The sequence below is a fragment of the Mastomys coucha genome, unplaced genomic scaffold (assembly GCF_008632895.1).
Source record: "Mastomys coucha isolate ucsf_1 unplaced genomic scaffold, UCSF_Mcou_1 pScaffold1, whole genome shotgun sequence".
NCBI classification, from domain to species: domain Eukaryota; kingdom Metazoa; phylum Chordata; class Mammalia; order Rodentia; family Muridae; genus Mastomys; species Mastomys coucha.
The window spans coordinates 47101289-47120209 of record NW_022196891.1 but is presented as its reverse complement, the minus strand read 5'-3'; the positions used below and the strand labels follow the sequence as shown (position 1 = coordinate 47120209).

The window sequence follows — 18921 nt, the reverse complement described above, 5'->3', positions numbered from 1 at the left end:
GAAGAAGGGATTTATGTTCAGGACAGAGTAAACTGTAAGACTTATCTGTCTTACTTAATGCTACACCAAGGGATTTATTTTAAGACAGTATAAACTGTAAGACGTATCTGTCTTACTTAATGCTGCACCAAGCTACTCTCTTTACCTTTGCCGCTTCTCTGTGTGGACTGAGAAGCAAGCTGGGCTTCCATATTACTAAGGTGCTGTTTCAGTGTAGCAATGTCCTTCTGAGCATTTTTTAACAGTTCCTTTGTGTTAAGATGAAGGTTTATTTCTGTATCTAGCTGTCTCTTGGTATCTAAGAGTTGAACCTGTAAGAAACAAATGCATTAACACTATAAAGATGATTGCTAGGTTTTTATGTAACTAGATATTCAAAGTGATCTTCTACATGTCTCAGCACCCACAGTAGGCAGCTAATAACTGACTATAACTCCAGCTCAAGCTGATCCAATGCCTTTGAACTCCTCAAGCATCTGACCTTATATGTAGACACATATCTATACATTAAAAAAAAAAAAAGCAAAACCCAGAACAAATATATTACCAATATCCTATCAAATGTGATATCCTAAGGGTTCTAAGACCCTTGCTAAGCTAAAGTAGAACACTCAAAATTCTTAAGACAAAGCATATGTTACAATCATGGTTTCTAGTGTAAGAAAGAGAAATATACCCTAGCTTACTGAAATAAGGCACTGGAATATGTCATAAGCAAATGAAGAGATCTTAGATCCCCTGAATTGAAAACAAAGACTTAGAAAGTTCCTGAAGACCAAAGCATCTCTAGTTCATTCTAGAGTTGGGGCATCTCTTCAATGTCCGGCACATTGGTGATAAGCATGTTTGTGAAATTATCACATATCACCACAGGCTCAGCATGAAGAGTGCCTAATACTGAAAGTTAGTAGCCAAAAGCACTAAACTATTCCCCGCACTACAGAGCCAGTACTTTACAAAGCTCTTGCATTAGTGCTGAGGAATAACTAGAGTTAAACCAAGCACCATTCTAGGCTTGCTTAACACATCATTAAAAGCAACACTCAAACTAATTTTAGCTTTACTACCTTCCAGAAGTTAACTAGGGAAAATTCAAAGAATACAAATCATCTAGTATCTAAATCCAGTCAGAAAGTCCGGGGACTACTGCTATTTGTTGTCCAACTAAAGTAGATAGTTAGGATCCTACTAAGGGTTAACACCACTCAGTCTGGCTACAGGACGGAGAGGTCAACCTTGAATTGAACAGGAAACTGTTTCCCTGGAGGATAGCTTACACTACACACCAGATGGTGCTATGTGGGCTGCCGGGGAAGACAAGACATTAATGGTACCCAGTGCTAGACCCTCCATGGTGGACTACTTATTTTGGTAAGACGTGCTCACCAGTGCAACAATGGCATGATGGTTATGGGGCAACAAACTGCTTTCTGATGTCCAAGGCTTGCTCTACAGTAGGACTTTCATGCCTGGTACTGTAAACCCAGTCAAAAGCCCAGGACTGGGAAGCTTATGGACCCCAGCTGGAAACTTACTGCTGTTGTTTAGCTAAATGGTCATGCTATCAAAGTGCACTCTAAATAAATTTCTTTATACACTGCTTTGTGCTGCTCTTGACTTTGGCCAGGGAAGCTTCTTTTTTGCAGTGTGTAGTGGTTACTACACACTGTGAGTGTTCAGCCATGAACAGGCCACCTATACCAACTTCCTACCATCTGAGGCTCTGGGGATTTCTTGGAAGTGGAGGCAGAAAGAGCAGGTGGATGGGAGGGAAGCTGTGAAATGCAGAGTCTGGTCATGACATGGCTACTGTACACATCACCTTGAAGGAGCTGAGATTATCTACCTAGACAATACCTGCCCAAGATCAAGTCAGTTACATTCTAGCATAGATGAACAGTAACTATAAATTACATACACCCAGAGGCTGATACTCACGTCTAGGTTCCTCGTAAGTGTATGTCTTTGCTCCACCTCGTTTTCCAACTTCTTCTTCAGGTGAGAGATCTCATGCTCCAATTTTTCAATCTGGCTACTCAGCCTTTGTTTGGTTTCAGTCTCAGATCGCTCTAGTATGCCCTAATGTAAGAAGTGAAGGATGTTTAACAATAAAGAAATTAAGCAAGACAAAGAATAACAGAAGCAATATAAAATTATGATATTGTAATCCATGATGAAGTTAGAATTGAGAAGATTGTCTTGGTAGATATACAAAGAAGTATTTTGGCCACTTCATATTAAAAGGTTTATTTCACATTAAATATTTATTTAGTGGCATGGGAATGGGAAGAAGAAAATATTAGAGTAGTTATATAGTACAAAATTCTAAGACTCCAATTACTAAACCTGTTAATTACTTTGTTTCAATCACCTCTCTTTCTGAGTTTCCTTTAAAGTATTTTTAGCACACCACCAATATAAATCATCACTATAATGGATGAAAAAGTAACATAAAATTTTGTTAGGAAAATTAAGAAGATACAAAAGGTAATATCACTTAATGCACGTCTTATCTGTTCACCTGGATTGTTTGTAGATTAGTCAGCAACAAGTTCTGTCCCCTCTGTTCAGCTAACAAAGACTCTCTTTGCTGAGACAGACGGACTTCAGACAACTTAAGCATTTCTTTTTCCTTCTTCAAATTCTCTGCTCTTACCTTAAAATGAATGTAAGTGAAAGAAAAAATATCGGGAAATACTGTGTCAAAAGTAATACACTTATAAAATTAAAATAACATTTTCTTTACTATGTATCTAATATGATTTAGACTACAACTCCTGATCAAGTAAATATAATTCCCTGTTCCATGACCTAGAATATAAAGTTAAAATGATTGGACTTAACACTAAGACTTATGATAACTTAGCTCTAGCAAACTATTCTTTAAAAATAATATAACGCAAGCTGGAGAAACAGCTCAGTCATTGAAAGCATTTGGTGTTCTTCCAGATGTCTCAGCACCCACAGTAGGCAGCTCATAACTGACTATAACTCCAGCTCAAGCTGATCCAATGCCTTTGAACTCCTCAAACATCTGAACTTATATGTAGACACATATCTACACATTAAAAAAAAAAGCAAAACCCAGAACAAATATAAGTGTATAACTATGCCATAGTCAAATTAATACACTATGAATTATGTTAAGTTTTATAAGCCAAAATAATTTTGAAAGACTTCTTTTACAGCAATAAGTCAGGATTTCTTTCTTCCTTAAGGATTGCATTCTTAGGTCTCAGGAGAGATGAAAGAGTGAGTTGAAATGCAGTATTTTCAAAGTATTCGGATTTAGCCCTGAGTCATATTAATTGTCAATCATAACACCTAAAACTAACAGTTTGAAAAAACCATTCCTACTTCCCATCATGCACTATAGCAAGATAAAATGCAATGTAGCAAAGAAACAAAAAAAAAAAAAATCCAGTGTCTTCAAGTCCTAACTAATTTTTGTCTGTCAAAAAGAGGCAAGTAAGTAATTAGCTAGCTTCCGAATCTACTTCTCACAGGAGAGATGATAAATAGTACCTAGTTTATAAGTAAAGCCCAAGGTGATGGGTATTAGCTTCATCATCATCTAATTTGATATTTAGATGGGAGCATTTTTTTCTTTTTTTGTAAATCCTCAGCTAAGATTTTATTTGAAGTCTTGTCTAGACATACGTACGTTATCTGGAAAATATGTATAGTAGTCTACACAACACTTTACTAAGCTATTTCAACCAATAAAATTAAAGAAGTAACTAGCAATATCAAATGTCTCACTTCTGCGACAGCCAGCTTTTCATTGGCTCCTCTCAGGTCTTGTGTCATCGTGTTGATGATCTGTTCCTGCTTCTGAGTAGTTGCAGTGAGTTTCTGATTCCTCTCTTGTAGAGATGTTATTTCTCGGCGATATCCTTCTACATTATCTTGCAGCATTTCATAACTGGTAATAAAGATGACCAGTTCTTAAGTCTTTGAAGAATTTCACAGAAACTTAATTTCACATAATTAAAATTAGGAAGTAGCTTGTATAATAATGTGCAACCTCTATACTCCCCTTATTTATCAGTTAAAATTGAAATCATAAATTAGGAAATATTTCACATTGAAAAATTTATTAAAAATTCACACTGAAAATAATGACAATATAAATACCTAAGATAAGCCGGTCAGTGGTGGTACACGCCTTTAATCCCAGCACTTGGGAGGCAAAGGCGGGCGGATCTGGGTTCGAGGCCAGCCTGGTCTACAGAGTGAGTTCCAGGACAGCCAGGGCTACACAGAGAAAGCCTGTCTTGAAAAACCAATAAATAAATAAATACCTAAGATAACAGTCACATGAAGGAAAAGCTCCAGAAATAATAGATATAGTATTGGGAGGCTGAGGCAGAATTGCCATAGGTTTGAGGCTAGACCGGTCTACTGATTATCAGGCTACCCAGGGGTATACAACGAGAGACACAAACCCATAATATCAGCACTGCCACCAGTTTGAGTCTAGCCTAGTCTACTGACTGAGTACTATGCTACCCAGAGATATACAGTCAGACCCTGTCTCAAAAAGTTCACATTTCCCACCTCTTCAGAAAGAGCTCCAGAAACAACACCTCTCAATCTGAGGAAAGGAAACCAGCAGCATCTCATTTCATTTAGTTCACTCCTGGCCCTGATCAGAACTCACAGCCAATGTTAAGGAATGAAGCAATACAGTTTCCCATCTTGGAACCATTACATAGAAAAGCAATACCATTGTAAATTAATTCTGGGACCTGACTGGTCGGAATACTGTGAGTATAACATTTAATGGCATTAATTCCCGAACAAAAGAAAATTTACCGTTTAGAAGCAAAATCTAGCTGAGTAGAAATTTTGGTGTTTTGTGAGCGCAGGTCTGTGACTTGTTCTTGAAGTTTCTCTAGCTGCTCATTTTGAAGTTTTTCACTGTCTATTTTTTCTTTTTTATAGTTCTCAAAGATTTCCTGCAACTAAACATTGGAGATCATTAGATGATATTATTTTCACCAAAACCTCAACTTGAAACTACCTCGTGACTTTATCAGGTATGGTCTTTACCTGTTTAAGGGCAGCCTTTGCTTCTATAGCCTCTGTGGATGCAATGACAGGTTCGGGAGCAGGAGTAGAAACAGTCTGTGATGTACTTGAACGTTTTGGAGTTGACAGAAGAGAAATTTCGTCTAAACTTGAAGCTTCAGAAAAGTAAAAAAGAGTGATAAGATGGTTTTGTTTGCTTTCATAAATCAGTTTTACGGATTATTTGCAAAAACATCATTACTAAATTAAAAAGTGGAAAGTAAAGTATTACTAGACCTTTCAGAGAATGGATATATTAAAAACTATTAAAGACTGCCCAATAAGAAAAGCTGCCCAATAAGCTGAGTCTGATCCCTGGGACCCACATGCTGTCAGGAGAAAACCACCATTCCCACTAGTTATCCTGACCTCACACACACAGTAGCCTTCAGGCATGCACATATACAAGCACACAAAGAGATAAAATGTAAACAAAAGGAAAAATTGTCCCTCATTTTTTTATTAGATTCAATTTATTACAAATTACAATACTAAAAAAAGAAAAACAAACCCTGTAATTCACCAAATCTAAAAAAATAAGATTTTTAAGAATATTGATTTTTTTCTTAGTAGTGTCAAAATGACACCTAAAAATCAATGTTATAATCAGTTACACACAATAGCTGAAGTCAATTTCTATATTAGAGTAGCAACTGCTTTTGTCAAAAACCTATTCACCAGTTCATTTTCAAAAATTGTCCTGTAATTACATAAAAATTTACCTTGTAATGGAATGGCCATTCCTGTTGTTTGTGACAATAAAATTCGGTACATGTCACGCTGACGAACTATGGAATCAACAAGCTGCATCTGATGTTGTCGTGACTCACGGAGCTGTTCCAGTTCAGTGAGAGAGTTCTCAAGTTTATGTTGAAGTTCAGCAATTCTGCAGAAAACAAAGTCTTTGTAGGTCCATGTTCAGAGGGGAGTGCAGTTTCTATTATAAATCATTCAAACACTGTCTACCTTCATGCTCACTATTTTCATATTCTTTATTTTTATTCTGATGCTATTGCAAGAATTCCTTCTTAAAATTCCTACCATAGAAGACTTACATACTTTTACTCATCAATAGCATCTGAAAAACTTTCTCCACATTAAGCCTACTGAAACTTCAATCTTGCTTTTAATGCCATTCTTCCTTCTCCAACACATTTTCTTTATAAAACCCCAGTACTCTACTCAAATAATGCTCAGACATCTTTTCCATGAAGACTTCTTCCTTGAAACTTAAATGAATGGAGTCTGCCAAGTTTACCTCCTTATTAAAAATAATTCCATAGTATTGTTGCTCAGCATTGTTTTTCTAAATCTCTATTCCTCCGGTATGCAGCACCTCTAAGGACACACGAAGCCCAATAACTATCGCTTAACCCAGTGCCATGATTGCTGCTTACTTAGAGGACGTTGTCTCTTGTTCTTCTCGTTCCCTGGTTTCCCCAAGTTCTCGAAGAGCAAACAGCAGACGCTGATTCTGCTGCTGAAGCTCTTCAATGTTCCTGTAAGATACTAGATGCTGCGAAATTACTTCAGACGAACTACTTATGTCAGCAGAGCTGACCTCCTCATCCCGAATTACATGATTACCCCTTGCTTCTTCAAGTTCCATCAAGAGCACTCTAATCTAGAAACAAAAATTTAATGTTATGAAATAGTATTACTAGCTTTGGTTACAGGAACATCTGGAAAAAACAAAAATTTTAAATGACATCATTGACAAAAAACCCAAAAAACAAAAACAAACAAACAAAAAAAACAAAACAAAAAACAAAAAAACCACCCCCTGATCAATGCTAATATATCGTGTCTTAAAAATAAAACATCAAAATCTATCACTTTAATGTAAAAAAAAAAAAACTAAGAAAAAATTTTAATGCAATAGTTATTTTTAGTGTAAAGAAAACTTACTTAAAGTAGAAAAGTATAATTTCAGAATCATGGCTACTTTTTTAACACAAAACCACAAGTAACTTATTTAGTGCTTGTTTTCTATGGTAGGGTAGAGGAAAAGCAGACATGGAGGTGTGTACCTGGAACCCCAGAACCCAGGAAGAGGAGGAAGGGGTGAAGTATGAACAAGTCCCCTTCTCAAGAAATAGTGAGTAATGCACAATATAGTCTAATTTTAGCAAAACCACACGTATACGTTTAGATATGCACTTACTGATACGATAATGATAATGGCATGAGATATATACATGCCAACTTGCTAACCCTGGCCACACACTGGGACACAGCAGGCTGGCAAGATGGGAGATGGGAAACAACAACAAAACGCTTCAACTCTTTGTGCACTAATTACAAATGTCACCAACAATGTGAAAATCAATCAAAAATCTGTGAGAAGACAATGACAAGACTGTAAGTACTAGAGCATTCCTACCACAGGACTAGAATCCCGACACCCTTCCTACAAGGTACTTCCTCAGACCTTAAGATGTAGACTCAAGCATCAAAGAAACCTGGAAATCACACAAAACGTTCTAACCTGTTGAGAAAGATCTTTTATTTGTATTTCCATTCTCTGATTGTCCCTTTCAAGGACTGATGAATGTTTGTTGGCTTTATCAGTATCCTCCTGCAATCGCTGAATCTCCTTTAAAATATAAATGCAAGGGAAAATTCAGTGTCACCGAGTATATATAGTAACAATAGAAATATTATATACCATATGACAATTAAGCATTTTCTACCCTTAACAAGTTGTCAAATACAACTTTGCAAATAAGTATCAAATTCACAGTGCATTAGCAAATAACCCCAGAATCTTCAGGATCAGAAGGATCTATAGTATGATCTATAGTATGGTTAGACCAAACACTTGAGATGTCAAAATTACATATGCTGAGTAAGACACAGAAGACTTGATTAGAAGTATGACGTAATTTGCAAAGCAGCAGAAACCAAAACAGTAGCCACTGAGTAGGTGAGCAAAGGCTCTGCAGTTTCCTATTACAGCATCAGTAGTTTGAGGTGGAGCTCTGAGAACCCTCCCATCAGCATAAGATCAGATGGATTAAAGGGAAATCTGTGTTCTATTTCCAATTTATGCATATTTAGGTTCATAGTTATTTTCACATACTTTTAAATATATCTTGGTAGTTCATACACCTTTAAGAAGCTATGCATAGGGCTAGAGAGATGGCTCAGAAGTTAAGAGCACTGACTGTTCTTTCAAAGGTTAAGTTCAATTCCCAGCAACCGCATGGTGGCTCACAACCACCTGTAATGAGATCTGATGCCCTCTTTTGTTGTGTCTGAAGACAGCTACCGTCCATGTACTCATATAAATAAAATAAATCTTAAAATAAAAGCTATGCATAGTGCAAGAGGAAACGTGAAAATAGAGGTACAGAAATAGTCACAAAAGACAGCACTTATAAACCTACTAAGTACAAAACAAGGTGAATTAAGATGCAAAGTAGATGCAATTAGGTTGCAATTAGAACCCGAAAAATAAGAGCTGAAGATTTACACTAGAAAACACATGATTCATGTTGCAGATAGAAACTGCCAGTTATTAAAAAAAAATACAGAAATGACCGTTAAGCCCTTCTACTATTATTGTATGACAGTGAAGGAACAAACTGTTTTGTAAGGCGAAAGCTGCTACTTTACTTGATAAGTCTATCTGCCATTTAACGATGCACGTGCACTTCGCATACCAAGAAGATCAAGGCAATATCCTATTAAAAGAAAAACTAAAAGATCTAATTGATCCCAAGAGACTTCTCTGAAAATAGAAATACAAAGTTAATTTGTTAGACTGCCAAAAGTCCCTTAGGGCAAAATGAGTAAAGTTACTCTGATGCAAAACACTTCATTAGGTACTTCCGAATGTCAGTGGCTGCTAAATTATGACAGAAGATTTAAGGATACAATGTACTCATATATTCCAAGAAAAAAAAAATCAGTTAAGAACACATGATATACATTTATTTATGTTCATTCCCTCAATAAAGTTCTCTTAAATCTTCAAGATTTCTCTGTAAAAAGCTATACCATAAAGGTAAATTAGAGTATAAATTCTCTTCTATCATTAAGTAAGACATACCCTCCAACAGCAAAAAGGTATTCACGAACTTGCAACTTTTAACATGGCAAAGGAGCTGTTATAAAATAATGCATACTAAGGCAGGCTACATTTTGAACTGATATAAAAATCTATGATCTAATATCAAACTATGATTTCTAGACAGGCTTATCAAAACCCTCTGAGAAAAAAATGGTTATGCTAAATTAGCCAATGTTCTAATGAACTACGAGAACATTTGAAGAGTGGTCCAGGAGGTTCCCCTCTCAATCGTGTTAACTGTTATGAAAAAGTACCCAGTGCAAGATGGTTTCCTCAGTAGCTCTGTCTAAAGCTCAAGTTCAGAAATGGAACCAACCTTCATAGCTTGCTCAAGCTTTGCAGACAGACTGGCCACAGCTTTCTGTGCACGCTCATACTCTTCACGCTGGCGTTTCAAAATTGGTGCTTTGGCTTCCACTTCTTTCACTATCTCATCCAGATACTTGTTAATCCTTTTATTTTCTTGTTTCTCCAAAAGCAACTGATCCTGAGTTTCCACATAAGCATTATACAGCTGGAAACGGAAAAGGTGGCCTTTTCACTAAGTTGAAGTGTAACGACAGGAGTATGTAGCCTACAGGGGCTCATAATGAACATCCCTTACCACTTACATAAAAGGAAGTATTTGTTATTTGCCACGTATAATTACAAAGTAAACATATTAAAAGTTCATTTCTCGTTTAGACGTATTTATTTTAATTATGTGTGTGTGTGTGTGTGTGTGTGTGTCTGTGTATGTATGGGGAAGCAAGACTATGTTCATTTGAGAGAAGGTAAATGAGGAGCCAGAAGGTGACAGATGCCCTGGAGTTGGGGAAGGCTGCTGTGAACTGCTGGACGTGGGTACTGGGAACTGTGCTCAGGACCTCTAAAGAGCAGAAGATACTTTCATCCACTGAGGCACCTCTTCGGCCCAGCACCCCCCTCCTTTTATTTTTAAAACACTTATTATTGTATGTGTGTGAAAAATGTATCTATGAGTGCAGGTGCATGCCCCAATGTGTATGTGGAGGTCAGATGACAACTTGTGTGAGCTGCTTCTCTCAACACAGGTTTTGAGGACAGAAATAAGTTTATGAGAATGCCAGCTCAAATGTTTTACTCATGGAAGTGCCTCACTGGCCAAAGAAAACCTCTTAAAAGAATTGCCTGCTAATTATCAGATAATTAGATAAATTGGGGAAAGGGGAGATAGGTTTCAGAGATCCCTGAGCCCTTCTGTAATAATGAAACATGATCTAGTATTATTCTTACCTCAGTTAATTTCATGCCAGGCTTTACAATTTTAGCTACGGCTGCTGCAGTAGGAGACATGGCTGCAAGCTCTTCTTCAGACAATATAGCTCCTGTGCAAACACAATTTTTTTTTTTTTGCCTTTTTGCAAAATTGCAAAACTTAAAGCCATTAATGATTATTTAAAGTGAAGGAATAGTGACATTAAATATATTTTTTTTACTAATTATATTTCAAATGTAACACAAATATGGTGACTACACAATTACAAATAACTGTTCTAGGAATTAACAATATTATGATCAAATAGTATTTATATCTGATGATGCTGTAAAGACTTAGTGTATTATTTTTTCAAATAATAAGTTTTCTACATTGCAGCATACACAGAAATGCTGTTCTCTTAACTTAAGCTAGCACACAGATCTGCTGAAGCAGCTCAAGGGCTGAGCAAGTGTCTTAGGCACACCTTTACGTTTTGTAGCGGAAAGCAGGTCATTTGCGTTCTCCAATTCCTTCTCCAATTTTCCTATTTTCTCAAGCATTTCTTTTTCCATCTGATCTTTAGATTCTTCCAATTGTAGAAGATGATCTTGTATTGTTTTGTTGGCTAAACATTTTAAAAGACAGAATATTGAAACCATCATTAAAATATTACAGTTTACTAACTAAACAGTAAGAATCTTTCCTTCTGGAGACAACATTAAACTCTAGAGGCTACACTTGAGTGGACACTCAAAGCTTGGCTCTACTTGTCAGCCTTTAAGTGTTTCAGTCTGATGAGTCTAGTTGAGTCTCTTTTTAATACTTCTCACCAATGAAACCACAAGAGAGTATGAATAGCAGAGAAGGACCACTATGTACATCTTTGGAATCAATTTTGACCTTTAGTTTAAAACAGAAAAAGTGAATAGAAAAGATAAAAAAACATTAAGATAAAGGTCCTAAGCACTGTTAGCCTTTCATCCTTAGTTCCATCTCTTAGATTCAGCTGTGGCTTGAGAATAATCAGAAAAAAAAGAAGTATCTGTACTGAAAATGCAGACCATTTTCTCCCCATCCCCCAAACAATAAAGCTACTTACACTGCTTTAAATAACCTAAAGGTGAGTTCAGAAAGACAGGCAGATGTGTACAGGTTACAAGCAAGTCCTGGACCACTTTAAATCAGAGAACTGAGGATCTTTAAGTATTCTTGATGGGTGTAAAGCATGTAACTGCTATTTATGGTGCCAATTCTTGAGATATAAGTCTATCTACATATGCTTAAAATGATATCTTCCTTGAGTTTTCTTCAGTATTTTGGCACAATTTAACTGCAAAACTGTAGCTTTTGCTAGTTAGAAATTTCAGCAAAGAATCATTGCTGGATCTAAGAGCCTACAACCTACCTAGAAGCCTAAAGCTGATGAAGGTCCAGGTATGTAATTTGAATGAACAGTCACTTGGAGTACCTGAGGTTTGTCATGTGATGAAAGTCAGTATCTAAGATTACATTCGGATTTCTATTTAACACAGCATTTCCACTCTGTATGGATGACTGACTAAACACTCGCACACAGACCAACAGTGTAAGAGTACCCAAGATGTCTAAGATGGAGGAGGAAAACAAAACGCCACCTTAGCATCTCTATTTTCAAACTACCTGCTTTAAAATAGAATTCCAATATTCCTAGCTTAGGCTCTTTCTTCTACATGAAATTTTGTCCTGGTTAAAGCCCATCTCTATTTTAAATTAAATCAGGTTTGAAGAAATTGGAATCAAATTTGAAGAAATGTACAAAACCACCTCATCACAATCTCCGTCCTACCTTCTCCAGCTTCTTTGAGCAGTCTGTGCAGCTCGTCCACTGCCCGAGTTAGTTCATTACTCTTTGCCTCTGAGTCATCAGCAGCGCTCTAAAAGGCAATCATAAAGTCACCACCAGTCCAGAATCCAATACCAGGACACTACTGTGTGCACTGGAGGACTTACCTTGTATAGATTAGAGAGCTTGATGTGAGCATTTAATTCATTGTGGAATTTCTCTTCCATGCTGGCCTGCTGTTCTTTGGCCTAAAAACAAAGTAAAAGCTCAATTTTATATGTGTATACTAGCAAGGACAGCTTGAACATTTAAGGTATTTATGAAACATTAAGACACAAAGTTCATTTTGTGAAGACTATAAATGAAACTGATTTCTGATAGTAAATTACTTTGAGAATCAAATAGTACTTTTCAAGCAAAAATAATAAAATGAAAATGAATGCACAGGTTCTGTACCTAGTCCTTACTCTACAGCACGTTGACTGCTATCTCTGACTCTCTCACCTAGGAAACGTTTGGAGCTATTCTGGTGGTTTTATGGGTGTTGGAGAAAGATGAGAGCATGGTCTCACACAGGTATGAGAGTACAGGCTTACAATCCTATCATTAATGAACTGACAAGGAGGAGGAATTTGAAGCCAGCTTGAGGGCTATAGAAATGGGGCCAGTCCATTCTGGAAAACATAGTAAGATATTATCTAAAAATAACAAAAACCAAAAATATTTGTCAATATTGTCAAATAGCAAATATAAATGCTTTCATAATTTTCTAAGTGAAACTTATTTTAAGGATTGGCACATAGCTCCATTGGTAGAATCTTGACTACTGTGCTGACCCCAGCACTGTATAAAAAGCAGTGTGATGGGAGTACACCTCTAATCCCAGAACTCTGCAGGTGGAAACAGGAGGTTTAAGAGTTCAAGGCTATCCTTGCTACACTGGGAGATCAAACTAAACCAAACCACAACAACAACAAAATCAAAACAAAAATATTTTTAAGTGGTCATCATATACCTCTTTTAACTTTGTCAACAAATCCTCTACATGTTTCTGAAGATGTTCGTTTGATGTTTTCAAGCCATTCATCTGTTCTTCCAGTCTCAAAACCTATAAACAAATGGGAAAGAGTCCTAACAACTGAGATCATTTGACATGAAGTTTATACTGTCAAAAGTAAAATACATCCTCTCCAAATAAGGGAAATTTATAATACACAGGCATAACTAAGAAAATGTGGTTATGATTAATTACACCTTATTCCTCTGTCATTAGCACACAATGTGGTAAAACTCCTTTAGCATACATTCCAGCCTCCACAATATTCCTGCTGTCCGGTGTCTATCGAGTACGTAGTTTAAAAGCCCAGTGGAATCTGAAGTCTACCTACAACAATCTCAGAAAGAGCAGAGGGGCCAGAAAAGGCCCTTGACTGCACACTGTAAGACAGTGCTCTAGCTTCACACAGGCAATGCCACCAAGAGTGCTTGGTCCCCAGCATCAGAAGAAAGACCACCTCTAGTTCAGATAGTGCACATAACTCAAGATGGTTGACCTTTGAGGAAAGCCACTGAAAAGAGTAGTAAGTACAAGTTTTATAAAAGTACAAGTTTCAGATAATATTAAGACCAGACTACTGTATCTGGTGACAGAAGGCAAACACAATCCATCACCTCATGATGGCAGCCAGTCCTTTCACAGTGTATGACCTGGACAGTCTCTTGAATATCATCTCAGAGAAGACTCCTGAACCTTGTTGGAAGTCCATACCAAGTTCCTTACCACCTACACTGTGGAAAAATTGCAGGGCCTCTCTTAAGAGAGCTGTTCCAGAATCTGGGAGTGTGCCCACTACATACCCTCAAAGTAAGCCTCATCAGGAGCCATCCTCCCCAGAAGTAAACAACATTTTGGCCGTGGAGATTATGCAACAAGAATTCTCTGCCACAAAACCTTTGTTCTTCTTCCTCTTTCTATAGGCCTTATCTCTGTTCATTCATAACAAGATTTTATAATTGATACCATCTTCAGCCATCTTAGGTGAACACTGGATATGCTATGTCAAATACAAATCCCTGTGTGGTCTTAGAGATACTCTAGTTTACCCCATGACAAACAGATATTCCAAATGAGTACCCATTCGTTCAAATTACATTCTTGGACCTTTAGACAGGCTTTAGGCTTTTACAGAGGTTTTAGGTTTTTAGATTCACTCAAATTCCTTGTTAAAATTTCAAACTGGCAAAAACTATAGGCAACAGTTCAGTTAAATTATGTCCAAAAATTGAAGAAAACTCAAGTGAAAGACAATTTTAACCATAAATAGATAAACTTTTAATTCTAATTCTACTGCCATTAGCATAAAGCCACACAATCAATATTAGCACACAAGGTTGATACTAAAAATGCTTCCATATTAGTCATCCAGTATTGAATAAGGATTCCACAGAGAATTATCTTGTTTGGGCCCTTAGGATGTATTTTTATCTAAGAAAGAATTAATAATCAACCCTACCCAGGCAACTCAATGTGTCAATAATTGGAAAATAAGGTTAGTGTTGTTGAGAAATTTTAATGCTACTACTGTTGTTCCAATCACAAATTTGTCATTGTTATTGTTTTCCAGCAGGTGCACATGCTTTTAAATGGTTCTTCTGTAGAATACTACTTCCCTTGCCACAATTATAAATTAGGTTACAATCAGAAATCTGTTGAACATTAACTACTGTAACTGAGTCTACTGAAAAGATTCATCCTGATCCAAAAACATTTTTCAAACTCCTAGTCAAAAGTTGCTTTAGGTAAGATGATTACTGTGGACTCTGACCTACACAGTGAAGAGTGTGTTTAAGAGCAGCTCCTGATACCCCAGGGTAAACATAGGTGATACTGTGGAAACTACAAGGCCTAGTGGAAGAAATCAGCACACAGGTTAAAACATGGGAGACTCTTCTTACAGGTCAACCTTTACTTGATGTTCATTTCTTTATTTAACTTTAAATGACCTTGTCATGAAACATTACTTTCATCTTTTGGAATTATCATAGTAATCATGTACTGCATTCTCTTAATGTTTGCATGCAACTGCTCAGTGCACCAAATGTTTCACTTCCGTAAGAATAACAAGAAAAAAACCAGACCATTCAACTGACCTTATATCACTATAGTAACAGAAGAGCAAAGGCTCTGAGTTTATTGTCTCTCCAAATTGACAAAAAAGGAAATTAAATAAACAGGAGTTCATTAGCCTGAGGCTGTCCTTGTACTTTAAATTTCCACTGTCATTATATAAATTAACAGAGTACTGTAAGTCAGAAATAGAGAAAAATGTGTTTGAACATAATTCACAAAAACGGGGCTACTTCTGAAGTGTATCTTTAGAAAGAAAAGTTTATTATTAGAGTGGGTGGTATAGAATGTCATTACAAAATCCTCTAGACATTCCTCTAGGTTAAAGTTGAGCTCTGCTGTCACATGCAACGCAAGTTTTGTAACTGAGGAGGTATAACTGTCACTTGCTGATTGATGTACAAAGGCCACATCTAACTCAAGCAAGGTAATTTTAGTACTCACCTCTTCTTTTTTGTTTTCAAGATTACACTTAAGTTCCAGAATTTCATTTCCTTTTTCTCTTCCTAGAGCCAATAGCTCATCAGTTTTGGTTTTCAACTCTGTGTTCAGCCATGAATTCTGATTGTGTAGCAATTCCTTTTCTTGTTCTAAGCGTTTTTCTCGATACTAAAAAGAAAATTTTAAAGTAATATTTAACTATTTTAAATAAATGTAGCTCAGGAACACAGGATCTTTATTTCAGAATAGAAATTAGATTATTAAGAGAACACAAAATACAGTAACAAATAGATCCTCAGGCACTTGAGCCTGCAGTTACTGGGAATCACTATTACTTGCCTTCACAGCAACGTCAGAAGCTTGAAGTTCATCCAGCTTTAACTGAAGTTCACCCTTTGTTGTATTGCTTTCTTTAAGTTTTTCATTTAGACGTTTAACATCCTCTAGGAAGGGGGATGAGAGTGAGCACTTGAAAGTAATGATGAGCTAACACTCACAGAAACTAAGTAACAAAATACATTATTAGAAATATAAACCTTTAACACAAAGTGCTTTTCAACTCCGCATTTTAGCTTGTTTTTGTCATAATTACAAACTAAACTTCTATTTAAAACCTTTTTATTATAACCATTTAAGTTAAAAGGTACTGAGAAATATAAAAATTGTCTACTAAAAATGTACACATTTAATATTTTTCTGTCCTTCAATAACCATGTTTTTATGAAACTAATTCATTTAATCCTAATTACCACCAGCTAGCTAATCGCCAGTCAGCAAACACTTGGAAATCACTCTCTTCTAAAAGTCAAGTTCCAAGCTGAGCATTACCCCACAACATAAACATGTGAATGCTCTTCCTATCTATAGAAAAGTACACCCGCTAAATGAACTTTACTAGTTTCTGTCCTGTGTTCCCCGTATCTCTTTCCTTTTCCTGCTAATAGCTTTCTTCACAGTGAGTCTATACTCTGACCTCTGCCAACCTTGTGGCTTCTTTTCATGGTCTACTAAATTTAATTATAGTTGCTCCCATTCATGAACTCACTGCAACATGAACATTGCTACCTAGGCCACACTTGCAAGAGACTGGGCCTGCCAATCACATCATGGAGGGGGTGGGGCCCACGAGGCTCACAGCTCCCTGAAGTACTTACTAGCAGTTAAGAATGCTGAGGGAGGGTGTTTTTTTCAGTGTGCTGTCACGTAAGCTGCCTATTCTCTAGTTTGATTAATTCTTTTACTTATTTTCAACATAGGGTTTCTCTATATAGCCCAGGCTGCCCTAAAACTATGTAGAATAGGCTGGCCTTGAACTCAGATCTGCTTGCCACCGAATCCTGAGTACTAGGATTTAAAAACAGGTGACATGATGCCTGGCCAATGTCTTAATAATGGCTAGAGATATTTACATGGAAGGAGCAACAGTATTTTTAAACTGAACTTCAATACTAAAGAAACAGAACAAAGAAATATAACATCAAAAGTAACTCCTAGCACCAACAATAACAGAATGCAGTTAAAGGCACAAATATTTTTTCATACCTGTTAAATATTCAACTTCCTGAGATAACCTCTCATTGGTTCTGATTAAATCTCTTTTTTCAGCCTCTAACTCTTCCTTTGCTCTTGTAAACTGGCTCTGTCATATCAAGAAACACCAAGTTCAAGAACATAAGTTAAACAATCAATACAGGTACTTGAATTATCAATTCAACTAACATTAGCAGCTACTTTAAAAAAAAAATGCTTTCTTTCCTTATAACTTAGGTATCAACAAATTAAAATTCCTAATCATAACACCTCTATTTCTGAGTTTTAAACTCATTTTTCCTAGGTTTATGAATGCATGTCACTCATTACACGGAAGTGTCTCAACTATTTATATAGCCTTTATATTTAGGTATGTAGTAGATAAATTTGTATGTCTTCAAAAACCAACCGTGGGAACTATCACACATTTGTGTTTGGGTTCAAATTACTTCTTGAGAGCTTCACATGGATATGAAACACAATTATCTTACTATTGCTTTAATCTGCATTTTCCCATTACTACATTTTGTGCACTAATTCATTACTTATCACATACTTCTTTTGCATGTATTTTTCTTGTAACAGTTTCCATACCACCTGAAAGCAGTCATATAATATAAACAAACTTAATGACTCATATGCATATTTTTATGTAGAGAATGTTAAACTTCAAATGTAAAGTTTTACATTTTCTGTTACAAGCTGAGAAACATTTATGTACCTATAATCATTTTTACTTATTTCCTTTGCCTCTATCTCTAACATTTTTAAAAAAGATTTACTTAGAAACTGAGACTCTAACTCAAAAAGATTAAGACCACCTTCAAAACAAAACAAGGGCCATAGTCATTGTTCCAACAGGGAACAAAGACCCTGTTGCTAATTCTTTTTTTTTATCCTGGAGACAGGGTTTCTCTTTGTAGCCCATGCTGTCCTGGAACTCACTCTGTAGCCCATGCTGTCCTGGAACTCACTCTGTAGCCCATGCTGTCCTGGAACTCACTCTGTAGACCAGGCTGTCCTGGAACTCATTCTGTAGCCCAGGCTGTCCTGGAACTCACTCTGTAGACCAGGCTGTCCTGGAACTCAGAACCCCACTTGTCTCTGCCTCCCAAGTGCCTGGCATGGTCTCTATTCATTGAGGTAATGTTTCAACTGAACCTGGAGTTCACTGGGACAGCAAGTCCATGTTATCTTTATAGTCTAGTCCAGGGGATCTTAGTACTTCCTGCCCTGAAATTAAAAAATGGCAGCCATATCCACCAAGCACTTGTGGGTTCTAGGGACTCAAACTCTGGTTCTCAAGTCTGACGTATGTGATTTAAGTGCTGAGCCATCTCCACAGCCTCACTCTAAGACCTTAGAAAACCTCTTTTAAACAAAACTGTTTGTATATATATATATATATATATATATATATAAAGTGTATAACATATATAGATAAAACCATACCAAATCATCATTATAGTTAAGTGAATGAATCTCATCTGTTTTATCAGAGTGGCTAAAAAATCTATTTCACCAAGCTTTAACACAATACAATTTTATTAACTAGAACCCTCATATACATTTAATTCTGAGACTTCTTCATTTTACATATATGTTCCTTCAACCTGCATTTCCTTCATCTCACC

The 18921-nt window shown here is 36.5% G+C and overlaps 1 protein-coding gene across 1 annotated transcript in view; it reads right to left on the bottom strand.

Annotated features, from left to right (window-relative positions):
* Nucleotides 1-18921, bottom strand: part of Tpr (translocated promoter region, nuclear basket protein) — a 57258-nt gene that overhangs the window by 32053 nt on the left and 6284 nt on the right. The window contains exons 5-22 of the mRNA XM_031384480.1: nt 17300-17396; nt 16097-16200; nt 15761-15925; nt 13205-13297; nt 12357-12437; nt 12193-12280; nt 10852-10992; nt 10403-10494; nt 9465-9662; nt 7562-7669; nt 6471-6697; nt 5796-5959; nt 5056-5189; nt 4819-4967; nt 3763-3925; nt 2522-2656; nt 1939-2079; nt 146-311 (exon numbers count right to left, since the gene is read on the bottom strand). Of these exons, the coding sequence (XP_031240340.1) occupies nt 146-311; nt 1939-2079; nt 2522-2656; nt 3763-3925; nt 4819-4967; nt 5056-5189; nt 5796-5959; nt 6471-6697; nt 7562-7669; nt 9465-9662; nt 10403-10494; nt 10852-10992; nt 12193-12280; nt 12357-12437; nt 13205-13297; nt 15761-15925; nt 16097-16200; nt 17300-17396 (2446 nt within the window). The remainder of the gene's footprint in view (nt 1-145; nt 312-1938; nt 2080-2521; nt 2657-3762; nt 3926-4818; nt 4968-5055; nt 5190-5795; nt 5960-6470; nt 6698-7561; nt 7670-9464; nt 9663-10402; nt 10495-10851; nt 10993-12192; nt 12281-12356; nt 12438-13204; nt 13298-15760; nt 15926-16096; nt 16201-17299; nt 17397-18921) is intronic.